The sequence below is a fragment of the Manis javanica genome, chromosome 11, assembly GCF_040802235.1.
Source record: "Manis javanica isolate MJ-LG chromosome 11, MJ_LKY, whole genome shotgun sequence".
Classification (NCBI taxonomy): Eukaryota; Metazoa; Chordata; class Mammalia; order Pholidota; family Manidae; genus Manis; species Manis javanica.
The window spans coordinates 29,918,818-29,935,022 of NC_133166.1; the positions used below are offsets into that span (position 1 = coordinate 29,918,818).

Sequence of the window (16,205 nt, forward strand, 5' to 3'; positions counted from 1 at the left end):
GCCTTCTGGTGCCAGAAAGAACACTTTCCACATGGGAACTCTGAAGACAGTAATCAAGTTACTACCACCCTTTTCTGGATGCTCCACAAATTATATACATATCTCTGTTTTACAAATGACATCTACACACAGAGTCTTTAATACTTCCACATACAGAATGTGTAATCAACAAACACCAACATCATCTCCACACAATCTGTTAATCTAACTTCTCTCCCACGGTGCAAGTGCATAGGTTTTTAAAAATGATAGGATGTATATTTTTACTGTTAAAACTTAATTGTGTTGGTTTCATTCTATTAAGAGTATAGTGAATCATTTTATTCTGTTACTCATTACATAAGAGTGAGGCTGGGTAAGTCTTTTTACGTTTTTTATATTTAGAATAAATGGACAAAAATAAGACAAAACCTTTTGTGGTGGAATAGTAGTATCATCTAAGCAGTAGAGAACCTACATAATTCTAGATTGTGATAACCACTGCTATAGCTATATTTCTTGTTGACTGTTTAACCATACTGCTTACATATTTAAAATATTAACACATAAAAGTTAAGTTTCTATCATCTATAAAATGCATTTATTTGGAATGTAATTTAGACAATGGCTTTAACTATATATTAAGGTTCATTCAACCTTTCCTCTTCCCGAACTTCTATTTGTTTGAACTAAATGTTTCCTTTTCTAGAAGAAACTGTTCTCTCATATCACCGACCTACTATAAAAGATTGTTCTCAGATACAGTGAAAGCTTTGAGGGAATACCATATGCCAACCACCTTACATGGATTCTCATTTGATACTGTGAAGTAAGTACTATTATCACTTTTGTTTTACAGACTACAAAACCAAGTTCAGAGAGGTTTACTAGTTTGCCCAAGGACATACAGCTAGTAAGAGGAGTTGAAGGACTAGGAACAATGGAGGAAACAAGGACCACAAAGCCTTGTGTTCAGAAGACCCTATCAGAGAGACACTAATGCAAGTAGGCTGTGCCTGGGCTCCCCCACCTTCTAGGGGCCCTGACACAGACACTTTGTCAGACAAGCACACAGAGGGGAAGATTTCACTTTATTGTTACATCAATCTCACAAATAAACCTAACACAGCGAGAAACACTGAGCAAATAAAGTGCCAATGCAGAGGCCTAGCAACAGAAGGAGGGAGGAATCCGGTTCATCTCCCCCCATGTCCCCAACCTGAAAGATATTTCTATTACACAAGAGTAAGGGCAGCTGACAAACAATCCATTCTATTGGCGCTCTGATCTAAGGAATAGAAAATGTTACCAGCTGGGGTCTGTGCAGGGTAAGGAATAGAAAAGTCAGAAAACATTTGCTCCTCAAATAAGTCAGTGATAGAAATACCAAATGACAAAAACAATACTTTTCAAACTCCCTATATTTGAGATGGACACCTAATAAGGAATAAGAGGGTATCAGTCCCACAGTTTACTTTTTGCTGCTGCCTGTCTTCAGAACTGTGACTTGAGTGGACGTTCTCTTTCACAATCAATCAGAGGCACCAGAGTGAATTTTCTAGGATTCTGGAAAGAACTGACTTTACTTGTTTACCTTGCCAGCCTCCCCAAAAGTAGATCCAGTGCTCCCTCATAAATATCAAGGAGATATTGACTATCAGAGTACAACTTGGCAACATTTAAAGATTATTGAAGCTCTAGACATTTTAAGGTACCTCTATCAAGCCTGAAGTGTAAAACACAATTATTTGGTTAATGAATTTTAGTCATTTGACTACATTAATATTATGAGACCTTAAGCTCAGATCACTTCATTTGTTTGTATTCCAAAACTGGAAAATCACTGGTTGATTCTCAGAGGCCTCTAAGGGTGATCTGCTCATCCCCCTGAAGCCATATAACCCTGAACTCAAAAAAGCCAGAATCAGTCACATCTTTCAGCACCTGAGAATTCCTGGCCTCACTGGTCCACAGGGAAAACAAATAAAGATTAACAAGTCTAGGAACTTCCAACACACCACACTTTTGGCCAAGAGTCAAGGCTCAGAGCGGAACTTCCAACTAGGAAGGAGTGAAGTATTTCAATTCATTCCTAGGATAAGTAGCAGGTCAGAGTGGTGCCACGATAGGTAGGCAAGGACAATGGAGAGGTCTCATTGGAAAGGTACAGGTTCCCCCTCGGTAAGAAAACAGGGTGAAGTAGGAGGGCACACTGAAGGCTGGTAGGCTGGGGTCACCCCCGCTGAGCTTCAGATATGGTCTCCCCTACTGTGGTTGTGCTTAGTTTTCCATCTCACTTCCTCTATAGATGGTGTAAGAAGGTGGTGTGGGGATGACTCAGTGACAACTGGCTTCAGTATAGCTGCCTCACTGTTTAAATGGCAGTCACCAATTTCCTAGTCTTTAGGGAGCTTCTATAAGCCTAAAAATATTCAGTGTCCCAAAGAGCTGTTCAGTAGATATAGGAGCTGAAGAACACTAGGCTAGATTGTTGGTGGGACCTGGCAAAGTTCAAAGTGAGATCCATTTAACACTCTGGGAACTAATGCTATAAACCAAGGGTAGACTTGGAAATCTCTCAAAGGGATACCCACAGCTGGCTGTTTTTCTGACTTCTCCAAACACTTTATGACCAATGAAGGGGAGATTCCATTGAAGCTATCTGTGCCCAAGCTGATCCTCAGCACAAAACCTTCAAGAAACCTCTATGATCTCCAACCCTTTCAGAGGGGTCAGGAGATAATGGACAGTCAGATAAAGTTGTCCTTAACACTGCCAGCATCTGTCTCGCTTCATTCCTTGTATCAGGACAGCACTGAAGAGTTTCCAGCCCTCAATTCCTTGCCCAGAAGTTTTATTCCTGATCTCCATTCCAGAAAGGTTTTCCTATGTAGACCTTCCCACCAATTGATTCTACCCAGTACTCCCCTCTATTCTCAACCTGCTCTGGTTTCTTTCATCTCCTGTTCCCAGCTACTTGAGACCATAGAAGATAAAAAGCAGACTACACAGCAATACTGATTGGATATTGGGGGCATCAATGTCTGACAATGAAGCTCAGATTATTTAATGAAACCTTCAATTCCATCTCAGAGAGTGATTAATGTTCTTCTTTTTGCGGTTCCTTCCCCCTCCTCCCCTCCAAGTTCAAGGTGAGAGACTATCTTATTGATCTTTGTACCCTTGGCCTTTATGCACCAACATAAGGGCCTAAATGTGACAGTTTGGGGCAGGGGACTTTTAGTGGGCTTAGCACACAGGAGGGAGGGCTACGCAGATAGATAGTATCTATCCCCAAAGCATATTCTTCCCCTTTCTTGCCTTTTTACAAACCCTCACCTTTTTGTCCTCCTCTCAAGGCTTGAAGACAAGTGAAGCAGCATGGTAGAATGAACATAGCCTTGGCTTGTCAGGTCTGAGTTCTAGGTCCCTTCTGCCACTGACTCAGTATATGAGCTTAGACAATTCACTTGCCTCTCTGGACCTTTAAATGAAAGGGCTGAACTAAATGATCTCTCTGGGCTCTTTCAGGTCAACTCATACTTAAGAAATCAATGGATGAATTAGAAGAAATTCTAAATCTGACATATAGGTATCTTGCACCTCTTGGAAACAGCTAAAAGGAGGTAAAGGTCAGGTTCCTATTTGTTATACATTTTAGCTATAGGAAAAGAAGCAAATGTATCTATAGAGAAAATAGAACCTGGCAGCCCCTATACTTGACTAATAAAAGCAAATTCCTGTAAGAAGCAGAGAAATAGGCCACAAGTGAGACCTGGCAGTGTCAAAAACACCTATAAATTAAGTGACCAAAGGAGTAAAAACAATGGCTATAACCAGATAAGATCTCTAAGCACAGACTAAAGTCTAGAGAGGTCTGGGTGGGAAGGAGCTCCTGGAGCTTCTGTTAGAGGGAAGGACTTGGTCCACAGCAAGTTGCTATTGCATTTGGTTCAAACCCAGTTTTCTCAATCTGTCAACCTGGTGTGTGTGTGCATACGTGCAGACATGCTGCAGGCTGTACTTATGCTTCTGAAGTGCTGAAATGAGAAAGAAATAGAAGAAATCATACCAAATTCAAAGAAATTAGGCTGAATTGCAAGTACAATTTTACTTTAAAAACTACTCATTTTCCCCACCACTCTGTGCAGTATCATCACTGCTCACTCTGAAATGTGGTCTAGAGAGTTTTGTGGGATGGTGAACTCTGGGGGTGGGGAGGAGTGTACCTGTGGTATAATTGAAGGTCAAAGACAGGACATACCCAATATCCTGTGTGAGAGAACCTCTCTGGTTAATGATAAGTGGATTTGACTTGACCTGACTCATTTGGGCACTCACTTGTCTTCATTCAAGGAAACTTTCTCCACAAAAGGGATTTCTTCCTTGTCTGTCTTCCCCATGACCAGCCGGTGCTTATCCAAGTTTATGATGCACTGAAAACAAAAAATCATATGGGTCACTGTCAATGATCCCACTATGGAATATTCATGTAAGAAGACTTCTACCTCAGAGAAGAAGCATCACAGGGAAAGTAGAGTCAATCCTACCTTCAGGGATCGGAGAGTCTGGAGACCAAGGGATAAGTTTTTCTCATTGTCCTCTAATAAAAAAAAAATTAAGATTCATCCATTTCCATGCAGGTTTAGAAACCAGCCTTATCACCATTAGGTTCCATCCCTCTATCCATCCAATCAACACCTGTAGAGCATCTATTGTATTAAGTTTTTCCCTGATTATTATAGTTACAAGGCAATAGAGGCAAGATTCAATACCAGATCTTTTTAACTCTAAAGGACAAAGACCTTGAGACAAAACCCAGGAACTCTGAGTAGTGTAGAACATAGTACTTGGGGGAAAATACAGGAAATGGTGGAAATTTGTCAAGGGGTTTATGGCAAAGAATTAAGAGGATCTTGCCCTTTACCTCCAAACAGCTCATGGAAAGCTCTCAGGAGCCATTTTAACTGGCACACAAAAATGTTTGTTTTATTGCCCCGTGAATTTTTTTTTATCCTGAATTACACACTCATTTTTCTGAATGGCTCCCAACATGTCTTGAATGTAGCTCAGGGCCCATCTGGGACTTTGGAGGGCAAAAATTGGGACAGGGTCTCAAGTACAGAAAAGTGAAAACATGGTATTTTGAAGAAGCCAATATTTATAGGCATGAAGTCTCATGAGGGTTTGGTGGAAACAGGGAGAGGGTTTACATTAGCAGTCCATATGTACAGTCCTCAATTCTACTCACCAACCACAGCTGCTGGGCAGTCCAGGCAGAGGGAGCCAAGTGTGATCACCAGGTGCTCAATCTGGCCCACTACTTTCAGATGCCGAGGTAGAGAAAGCTTCTCTCCTTCATGCTTGTGAGATCTGACATGCTCCTTGAGTCTGCAACAGAGAGGAAGATAACAAAATCCCTTTGGTAGAGGTTTCTGAAGGAATCTGGCAATGCCTACCTTCTGACTCATAGTTGGAATCTTCCAGGGATTTACTGGGATTAATTTACCAAAAAAGTACTATCCAGACTATCTATTCTTGTTTCAGAACTTTTCCTAAATCCTAAACATACTAGGAGATATAAAAAAACTAAAGATTCAGCTCCACTTCTCAAAAAGCTAGCTGCATTGATGAAAGATGAGAATTGACACAATTAGAGAATCCTATTCTGCATCCTAACATCTCCACCTATGTTCAAGGCAATTTGGTTAACATGTTCTTTTACTCATCAGTAGATAATAGATCTCAGAAAGGGCAGGTTAATCCTAATTTTAAAATATGCTTTGTTCGATGTCTAATTTTCTGTTTGTCTTTTCTATTTCACTCTATCCCCATCAGTTAGTCTGAGGCTAATGGAGGCAAGTACTTATTTGGTAAGTACATCAATATTGGTATTAGCAAGGAATATTGTGGAGAAAGTTCTAATTAATTTAACTTGTCTGTGCAGGGAAGGAAGGCAAGGAACAGCACCAAGGTTTCACACAGTTATGTAAGCTGACTAGAACAGCTAGCACCCAAGCTATTATGACTTGATGGATAAATACTTAATTATGGACTTTCTGTGCCAATACTTCTGCTTTACTCCATTTCCTCTCTTTTGGTTTTATAGCCCATCCAAAAGAAAAATAATTTCAGTTTTACAGATGGTTATTATTTTCTCTGGAATCATGGCAGTCTGCTGCCTAATTGTGCACCAGGACATTATTAGTGTTTCTAGAAGCATCATGTTACACTATATCTCATTTCTCCACCACACAAAAAAGCTCAGGATTTTTCCCACAACAGCACTTGTGCCCTGGACTCCCCACCACCACCCCAAATAGCAATGTGTAAAACCCATAGAGTCAGTTTCAAAGAATCACAGTGGTGATGAGGGGTGAGGACAGGATAGAAACAAGAAGAAACAGACAGCAAGGCAGAGATCAGATTATACAAATCAAGCCCTGTGCAAGTCCTACTTAAGAATACAGACATCTGGAAAGTAGCTTGAAATGGACCATTCTATCTAGCCTAGTGATTGTTTCACTACAGAGATTTGGGCTGCAGAATGATTTCTTGTACTTAGGGTTAGAGAAATGGAAAAGGATAGTGGGTTGGTCCTCCCAATTCTGGCTAGACCTCAGGGCCCACTGATACTTTGGAGGAAAGAGAAGGAAAAAGGAAAGAAATAAAAGTACAGATTAAGTGAAAAGGAGGAAAGATACAAAATGACTTTCCCTGACTAAGAGGGAAAACCCAATTTCAGCTTTTAGAGAACTGAAGACATTCAATATAGGGGGTGTCTGCCTCACATCCAATCCCCAGCAGGGGCATCAGTAAAATATGATTTTACATACTCTTCACAGAAAGGAAAGGTACCAAAAACTAATGGTAATCACCCCTATGATGTTCAGGCCCACAGCAAGAGCAGCCCTCTTCCAAGTTCTGACTGATGCTTCTTGGGACAAGCATTGTAGCTGCTTCCAGAAGGACCCTGCGTAAGCTAAGGCCAACTACATTCCTGATTTTACTCATTGGGGGTATACCAATAGGACAGCTCCTTCTAATTGGTTGTCTGGGCAGGGCACAAATCAGGATCAGGGCATGGCACACAATGAACCAAGGATCTCACATTCCCATTCCAGAGTCCAAAGTTCTTTACTCAAAACATAATATATGGGAGTTAATGGAAAGCCTGAGGCTCTCCTGGCTCACTGATTTCTCCCCGATAGCTGACGACCCACCACTCTACCCCTCTACTAAGGACTGGTTCCAGCTGATATCTGACCTCTTCACATTTCACTTAGAGCGTTGGTGGAGAACCTCACCATCTCTAACCCCAAAATAGATTCAGACAAAGAGTGCATTAGCATATGAATTTCATGCAGCACAAGTGGCTACTTACCCCAGTCTGTCCACACAGGCTGAAGAGATGAGATTATACTGACAACCTGTATCAACCAGGGCTTTCACATCCTTTCCAGCACACTGTGGAGAGTGAACATGGCCAGATGTTCAGCAGAGCCAGATAAGCAAAAGGGAATGGAGATTCCAAGAGCAAGCAGCAGATACCGTATGAAAGGCAGGGTTGGAGAGCATCCTTACAATTATGGGTTGGCAGTATCCCATCTTTACCTACTGCTGAGTCTCCTTTGAGGGACTCTTTTTCCTGATGAATCTAGAACTGACAGAGGATCCCAAAGGACATTCTATATACCTAGGAGCTTCTGTGTGTATGTGTGTGTGTATGACATACTGCTTTGCAAATCTGACTAAAGCTTTGATCCTTCTTCCCATAAATATGCATATACATATAAAATATTGCATACGCTTCCTGTTTTTCAGGACTTCCCTCCTTAAAACTCATTTATGAATTCCATAAGATCTGTACTCTGTACAGTGTAGAGGAGAGGGTCCCACTGTTGGGACCTAACAGGCCCAAATACTACTCTCCAGAAAACCATGGAAAAGCTATTCTCAGAACATTACCTGGCAAGAAACCAAAATCATGTCATCATCCTCAGACTTCTTTAGTCCCTCAGACTTAGCCTGATTGTGCTTGTTGGTCTTGGAGGCCCATGGGACACGACTGCTTCGGAGCTTAGACAGGTTGGTTTCCATGAGGCGCCTCTGCAGAATGTTATGAGGTTGCTTGAGGAATAGAAAGCAGAGGCTTCTTAGTGACAGATAATTTCCCACTTCTCCCATTGTCCCTTGGTACCATAGAAGTAATACAGGAGTCTCACATAACTGAGCTCTACCTTGCTTATTTATTTTTCCTTCTGGTTGGGACTTCATTGATATTGCCAGAACAGGTACTATAAACCAATTTGCAGTAGACCACCCTGAATGAGAGAGCAAGGTAGGACACTGGGAAATGTGGACTGGGCCAGTGAATATTCTATGGCTAAAGAGAGCTGAGGGACCCTTGTGATTTGGACTACCTGAGCCTGCTGCCTTCCCTCCCCTTACAAAGGCATTCAGGAGAAAGGTGGCCTTAGTCTATGCAGAATAAGTGTATCTTCCCAGGCAACACAGAAGGGGAAGCTCATTTTCACAGTCTGAAGACATCTACCTAGCACTGGTTACTTACTTATATTTCAAATCTCACTCCTTACAGTCTTATCTTTTGGACCTAGGCAGCAGACACTCTGGTGACCTGGCTCTGAGTCACCCATTGGATAGATGGGCTAGGAAGGCAGAAATTCACATTTGTTGAGCAAAACTCTCAGGACACACTTTGGAAGCTGGCAGAACCCACAAGAATCATCCTTACTAACTTCAAGGAGCATAAAGCAACTCCTGCCATATGCTTGTCATCCATTCCCCCCTCTCTTCAGTGGACCATAAAATGAGAATATAAGAGGAACAGAGAATGACCAAGAAGCAGGTCACTTAATTAGACCTTATATCTGGTGCCTAGATACCTAATGCGAGAAAGCAGAAGGATAAATGTGAATCCCAGTCTGTTCTTTGATAGAGCTTAAGAGAGCTCCCAGGGCAGATATATCTATGCGATACCTTTCTACCCAAAGTGATCTCTGGAAAGTATAAGCTACCTCTCAATAAGAAGTAATTTTGATCTGAGAAATTTCTATACACAAGCATCTTATTCTCAGTTTACAGTAATTTTAAAATTCCTGAAAGGAGTCTGACCCCAAGTTTCTGTGTAACATACCAAATGGCACTACAATTCTGGAGGAAGAGAGTCACTCTCAGAAGGCCAGAGCCTAGAACTTTCCCATGGAAGGGGATAGAACTAGAGAAGGGCTTCATTATCTACCACTTTACAGATTTCTGAGGAAGAACGGAGTCAGAGCCATGACTTACTGTAAACCCTGGTAAGGTGAACAAATGGATTCCTAAAATACGCTGATTCTCAGCAAAGCAGATTCTAAATTGGGCAAAGGAGAGAGAGAGGCACTTAAAAGAAAGAGAGCTTCTTAACTTGAAAAGGAGCTAGAGGAAGTGCTAACTCTGTCAGAACTCCTGCCATAACACTGGGAGACTGCTTTGCTCCTCAAAAGAAATGGAAATTCAGAGAACAATTAAAGATGGCAGCATGAGAGCTGAGAAAGAAACCTCCTCCCAAAACCACATATAATATGAAAATATAGCAAATACATCCAATCCTGAAAGAGCAACAGGAAAGAAGGCTGCGACAGACTGCCTATACCTGGAGAAAACAGCAGACCTCAAGGAAAAGGGTAAAGTACCAATGCCATGATCCAGATGAACCCAAGTCCTTCCCCCACCCCAACTCACCAGAGGGAGGAAGAGAAACAGAGCAGGAAGTGGGTGGAGGCCTAAGACTGTGAACACCCAGCCCTGGAGATCTGCTCTGGGAGCATGAACCTGCATTACATGGTTCCCTGGAGATTAGTGGGGTTGGAAAGCTAAAACAGGTGGAATACTTGGAGAAACAGATTCCAGCCACTTATGGAAAACACAGATCCACAACTGGCCACTCTGGGACAAAAGAAAGGCAGGCTGAGAGACTTCTTAATAGCGAGAGGGCTGCTAAAGGGGCAGGGATTGCACAGAGCTTGCTGATCAGGAGAAAGGACAGGTGGACAAAATTGGCAAGGTGCACTCTGTCCAGCAAGTTGGGAACTTTCAGGGGCTTCATGCACTCCATCCTCCTGGCTGGAGACACAGTTACGAGGCTCCCCACAGCAATACGCAGCCTGCTGTGCCTTCCTCCTGGGCAGTACCAGCTTGCAAACCAGTTGCCCTGGCCATTGCATGAGGACGGCCACAGGACAGCCCCGCCTATGGCAGCTACAAGTGGAAAGCCCAGAGGCCCTGGGCATTCAGTTCTCTGGCCCCGGCAGTGAAGACAGGCACTGCGGCCGGGAAGCAGGGAAGAGCTATTTCCTCTGACAGGCACCAGTGCCACTTGCCTGTGAATCCCGCCATCACTCCAGGGGCTGAGCAGCTCCAGAGAGTAGTTTCTGGGCACTAGAGGGCGCCATCTACAAATATAAAATGTCAAAGGAACCTGGTTCAAACCAGAAACCCACAAACACCAGGAAGAGGGCCAAGTGAAACTGAACTCATCAATCTTCCTGAAAGAGATTTCAAAATAAAAATCATAAACATGCTCATTGAGCTACAGAAAAATATTCAAGAACTCTTGGAGGAATTCAAGAATGAGATACAAATGTTGAAGAATGCAGTATCTGAAATGAAACATACAATGGAGGGATTTAAAAGCAGATTAGATGAAGTAGAGAAGACAGTAAATGAAATAGAAATTAGCATAAATAAAAAGAAGCTCAGGCACAGACAGAAAAAAGGATCTCTAGAAATGAAAGAATATTGAGAAATCTGTGTGACCAATCCAAATGGAACAATATTTGCATTATAGGGGTACCAGAGGAAGAAGAGAGAGAAAAAGGGACAGAAAGTGTCTTTGAGGAAGTAATTGCTGAGAACTTCCCCAATTTGGGGAAGAAGATAGTCTCTTAGGCCATGGAGGTTCAAAGATCTCGCAACACAAGGGACCCAAGGAAAAAAACACCAAGACATATAATGACTAAAATGGCAAAGATCAAGGATAAGGACAGACTAATTAAAGCAGCCAGAGAGAGAAAAAAGATCACATACAAAGGAAAACCCATCAGGCTATCATCGAACTTTGCAACAGAAACCTTACAGGCCAGAAGGGAGTGGTGTGATAAATTTAATGCAATGAAGCAAAAGGGCCTCAAACCAAGAATACTCTACCCAGAAAGATTATCATTTAAATTTGAAGGAGAGATTAAACAATTTCTAGATAAGCAAAAGCTGAGAGAATTTTACCTTCCACAAACTGTTTCTATAGTGTACATTGTTGGGACTGCTCTAGATGGAAGTGTTCCTAAGGTTAAATGGCTGTCACCAGAGGAAACAAAATCACAGTAAAGAAAGCAGACCAATTAATTACTATAGAGATGCAAAATCAAATCAACTACCCCCAAAGTCAGTCAATAGATACACAAAGAGCATAGAATATGATACCTAATATATAAAGAATGGAGGAAGAAGAAAACGAGGGGAAAAAAAGAACCTTTATATTGTGTTTGTAATAGCATACTAAGTGAGTTAAGTTAGACTATTAAATAGTGAAGAAGTTACCCTTGAACCTTTGGTAATCATGAATCTAAAGCCTGCAATGGCAATAAGTACATACCTATCGAAAATCACCCTAAATGTAAATGGTCTGAATGCACCAATAAAAAGACATAGAGTCACTGAATGGATAAAAAACAAGACCTATCTATATGCTGCCTACAAGAGACTCACTTCAAACCCAAAGACATACACAGAATAAAAGTGAAGGGATGGAAAAAGACATTTCATGCAACTTATAATAAGGAGAAAAAAGCAGGACTTGTAGTACTTGTATCAGACAAAATAGACTTCAAAACAAAGAAACAAGAGACAAAGAAGGACATTATATAATGATAAAGGGGTCAGTCCAACAAGGGGACATAACCATTATAAGTATCTATGCACCCAACACAGGAACATCTACATATGTGAAACAAATACTGACAGAATTAAAGGGGGAAATAGAATGCAATGCACTCATTTTAGGAGACTTCAACACACCACTCACTCCAAAGGACAGATCAACCAGACAGAAAATAAGTAAGGAGACAGAGGCACTGAAGAACACGTGGAGGCTTAACAACATCTCCTAAATAATCAATGGATCAATGACCAAATAAAAACAAGGATCAAGCAATACATGGAGACAAATGACAACAACAACTCAACACTATAAAATCTGTAGGACACAGCGAAGCGCATGATAAGATGGAAGTATATTGCAATACAGGCTTACCTCAGGAAAAAAGAACAATCCCATATGAACAGTCTAAACTCACAATTAATGAAACTAGAAAAAGAAGAATACATACACACACAAAGCACCCATAAATATTGATAGGAGTCTGTAGGTAACTTCTTGACTCTTACAGGTGACTGCCATTGACCCTGGTATAGTCATAAGTCTTAGTATACAGAAACCACAGTAAAGGGAAAAACATTTTCCACACATCAAAACCTTACTGGATAAGAGCCTTTCAACAGATGTATTAAGTTCAATCATTCAGGAGATAAATGGTAACAAATTTACACAGTTGGAGCTGACAGCTTTCAGTAATACATGTTTTGACAGGCAATGACATGCAAGCCTTCTAAAAACAATGGCAGTGCAGCATGGTGACCAGCAAGGTTATCACCACTGGCGTATCTTGAAGGGGCCAAGTGAGTAGATTTTATAAGGTCTCATAAACAAGAAAACAATTATCCAACTATATGTGGTAATGGTATTGACTGGACTTATCATGGTGATCATTTTAAAAAATATACAAACATCAAATCATTCTGTGTACTCCTGAAATAATATATGTCAATTACATCTCAAAAAGTAGTAGACAGTGGAAAAAAAAGAAAAGAAGAATAAATGAGGCCCAAAGTCAGTAGAAGGAGGGACATAATAAAGATCAGAGCATAAATAAATAAAATCAAGAAGAATAAAACAATAGAAAGAATCAATGAAAGCAGGAGCTGGTTCTTCAAGAAAATAAACTAAATAGATAAACCCCTAGCCAGACTTACCAAGAAAAAAAGAGACTCTACACACACAAACAGAATCAGATGAAAAAGGAAAAACCACTATGGACACCATGGACATGCAAAGAATTATTAGAGAATACTATGAAAAGTTATATGCTAACAGACTGGATAACCTAGAAGAAATGGACAACTTTCTAGAAAAATACAACCTTGCAAGGCTGACCCAAAAAGAAACAGAAAATCTGAACAGACCAACTACCAGCAATGAAATTGAATTGGTAATCAAAAAACTACCTAAGAACAAAATGTCTGGACCAGATGGCTTCATCACTAAATTTTATCAAACATTTAGTGAAGACCTAATACCCATCGGTCTTAAATTTTCAAAAAAATAGAAGAGGAGGGAATACTTCCAAACTCATTTTATGAGGCTGCATCACTCTAATGTCAAAACCAGACAAAGACACCACAAAAAAAGAAAATTACAGACCAATATCCCTGATGAACATAGATACAAAAATACTCAACAAAATAATAGCAAATTGAGTTAAAAAATACATTAAAAAGATCATCCATCATGATCAAGTAGAATTTATTACAGGTATGCAAGGATGATCCAGTATTTGAAAATCTATCAATGTCATGCACCATATCAACAAAAAAAAAGGACAAAAACCACATGATCATCTCCATAGATGCTGAAAAAGCATTCAATAAAACTCAACATCCATTCATGATAAAAACTCTCAACAAAATGTATATAGAGGGCAAGTACCTCAACATAATAAAGACCATATATGACAAACCCACAGCCAACATCATACTTAACAGCAAGAAGCTGAAAACTTTTCCTTTAAGATTGGGAATAAGACAAGGATGCCCACTCTCCCCACTTTTATTCAACATAGTTCTGGAGGTCATAGCCATGGCAATTAGACAACACAAAGAAATAAAAGGCATCAAGACTGGTAAGGAAGAAGTTAAACTGTCCCTGTTTGCAGATGACATGATATTGTACATAAAAAACCCTAAAGAATCCACTCCAAACTACTAGAACTAATAACTGAATTCAGCAAAGTTGCAGGATATAAAATCAATACACATAAATCTGTTGCATTCCTATATACTAATGATGAACTAGCAGAAAGAGAAATCAGGAAAACAATTCCATTCACAATTGCATCAAAAATAATAAAATACCTAGGAATAAACCTAACCATGGATATGAAAGACCTATACCCTAAAAACTACAAGACATTCATGAGAGAAATTAAAGAAGATACCAATAAATGGAAATACATCCTGTGCTCATGGATAGGAAGAATTAATATTGTCAAAATGGTCATCCTGCCGAAAGCAATCTACAGATTCAATGCAATTCCTATCAAAATACCACCAGCATTCTTCAACAAACTAGAGCAAATAGTTCTAAAATTCATATGGAACCACAAAAGACCCCAAATAGCTAAAGCAATCCTGAGAAGGAAAAATAAAGCTGGAGGATTATGCTTCCAGACTTCAAGCTCTACTACAAAGCCACAGTAATCAAGGCAATTTGTACTGGCACAAAAACAGACCCATAGATCAATGGAACAAAATAGAGAGCCTGGATATAAACCCAAGCATATATGGTCAATTAATATATGATAAAGGAGCTGTGGATATACAATGGGGAAATGACAGCCTCTTCAACAACTGGTGTTGGCTTAATTGGACAGCTACATGTAAGTGAATGAAACTGGATTATTGTCTAACTCCATGCACAAAAGTAAACTAAAAATGAATCAAAGACCTTAATTTAAGTAATGAAACCATTAAACTCTTAGAAGATAACATAGGCAAAAATCTCTTGAATATGAACATGAGCAACTTTTTCCTAAATGTTTCTCCTCAGGCAAGGGAAACAAAAGCAAAAATGAACAAATGGGACTACATCAAATTAAAAAGCTTCCATACAGCAAAGGACACTATCAGTATAACAAAAAGGCATCCTACAGTATGGGGGAATATATTCTAAATGACATATCCAACAAGGGGTCAACATCCAAAATATATGAAGAATTCACACACCTCAACAACCAAAAAGCAAATAACCCTATTAAAAAATGGGCAGAGGATATGAACAGACACTTCTCCAAAGAAGAAATTCACATGACCGACAGGCACATGAAAAGATGCTCCACATCGCTAATTATCAGGGCAATGCAAATTAAAACCACAATGAGTTATCACCTCACACCAGTTAGGATGGCCAACATCAAAAAGACTAGGAACAACAAATGCTGTCAAGGATGTGGAGAAAGGGGAACCCTCCTAAACTGCTGGTGGGAATGTAAATTAGTTCAACCACTATGGAAAGCAATATGGACTAAACTAAACTAAAACTAAAAATAGAAATACCATTTAACCCAGGAATTCCACCTCTAGGAATTTACCCAAAGGAAGCAAGATGTCAGATTCAAAAAGACATATGCACCCCTATGTTTACTGCAGCACTATTTACAATAGCCAAGACATGGAAGCAACCTAAGTGTCCATCAGTAGATGAATGGATAAAGAAGCTGTGGTACACATACACAATGGAATACTATTTAGTCATAAGAAAGAAACAAATCTTACCATTTGCAACAACATGGATGGAGCTCTAGAGGGTATAACGCTCAGCGAAATAAGTTAGGTGGAGAAAAGACAAATACCAAATGATTTCCCTCATTTGTGGAGTATAACAAAGCAAAACTGAAGGAACAAAACAGCAGCAGACTCACAGACTCCAAGAAGGAACTAGTGGTTACCAAACGGGAGGGGTTGGAGAGGGCAGGTGGGGAAGTAGGGAGAAGGGAACTGTGGGGTATTATGATTAGTACACATGGTGTAGGGGGGTCACGGGGAAGACAGTGTAGCACAGAAAAGACAGGTAGTGACTCTGTGGCATCTTACTACAGTGATGGACAGTGACTTCAGTGGATTATGGGGGGGACTTGATAATATGGGTGAATGTAGTAACCACAATGTTTTTCATGTGAAATCTTCATAAGAGTGTATATCAATGATACTTTAATAAAAGAAAAAAGAAAAAAATGGAAATTCTTCATTCTTATCTTTCTCATTAATAGGCCTGCATTTCTAGCTCAAATCATACTAAAGCAGAGTGTTTGCTTCTGTCAAGTCCATGCTTATCA

At 40.1% G+C, this 16,205-nt stretch overlaps 1 protein-coding gene across 2 annotated transcripts in view; it reads right to left on the bottom strand.

The window, feature by feature from the left end:
* Positions 1-16,205, bottom strand: part of NRIP3 (nuclear receptor interacting protein 3) — a 39,309-nt gene that overhangs the window by 6,936 nt on the left and 16,168 nt on the right. The window contains exons 2-7 of one of the 2 annotated variants that reach the window (XM_017646253.3): positions 7,948-8,109; positions 7,364-7,446; positions 5,231-5,370; positions 4,530-4,582; positions 4,321-4,415; positions 1,052-4,019 (exon numbers count right to left, since the gene is read on the bottom strand). In XM_017646253.3, the coding sequence (XP_017501742.1) occupies positions 4,004-4,019; positions 4,321-4,415; positions 4,530-4,582; positions 5,231-5,370; positions 7,364-7,446; positions 7,948-8,109 (549 nt within the window). In that variant the 3' untranslated portion in view covers positions 1,052-4,003. Of the gene's footprint in view, positions 1-1,051; positions 4,020-4,320; positions 4,416-4,529; positions 4,583-5,230; positions 5,371-7,363; positions 7,447-7,947; positions 8,110-16,205 lie in introns of those variants that run through there. The other variant, XM_037026369.2, reaches the window with a different exon arrangement.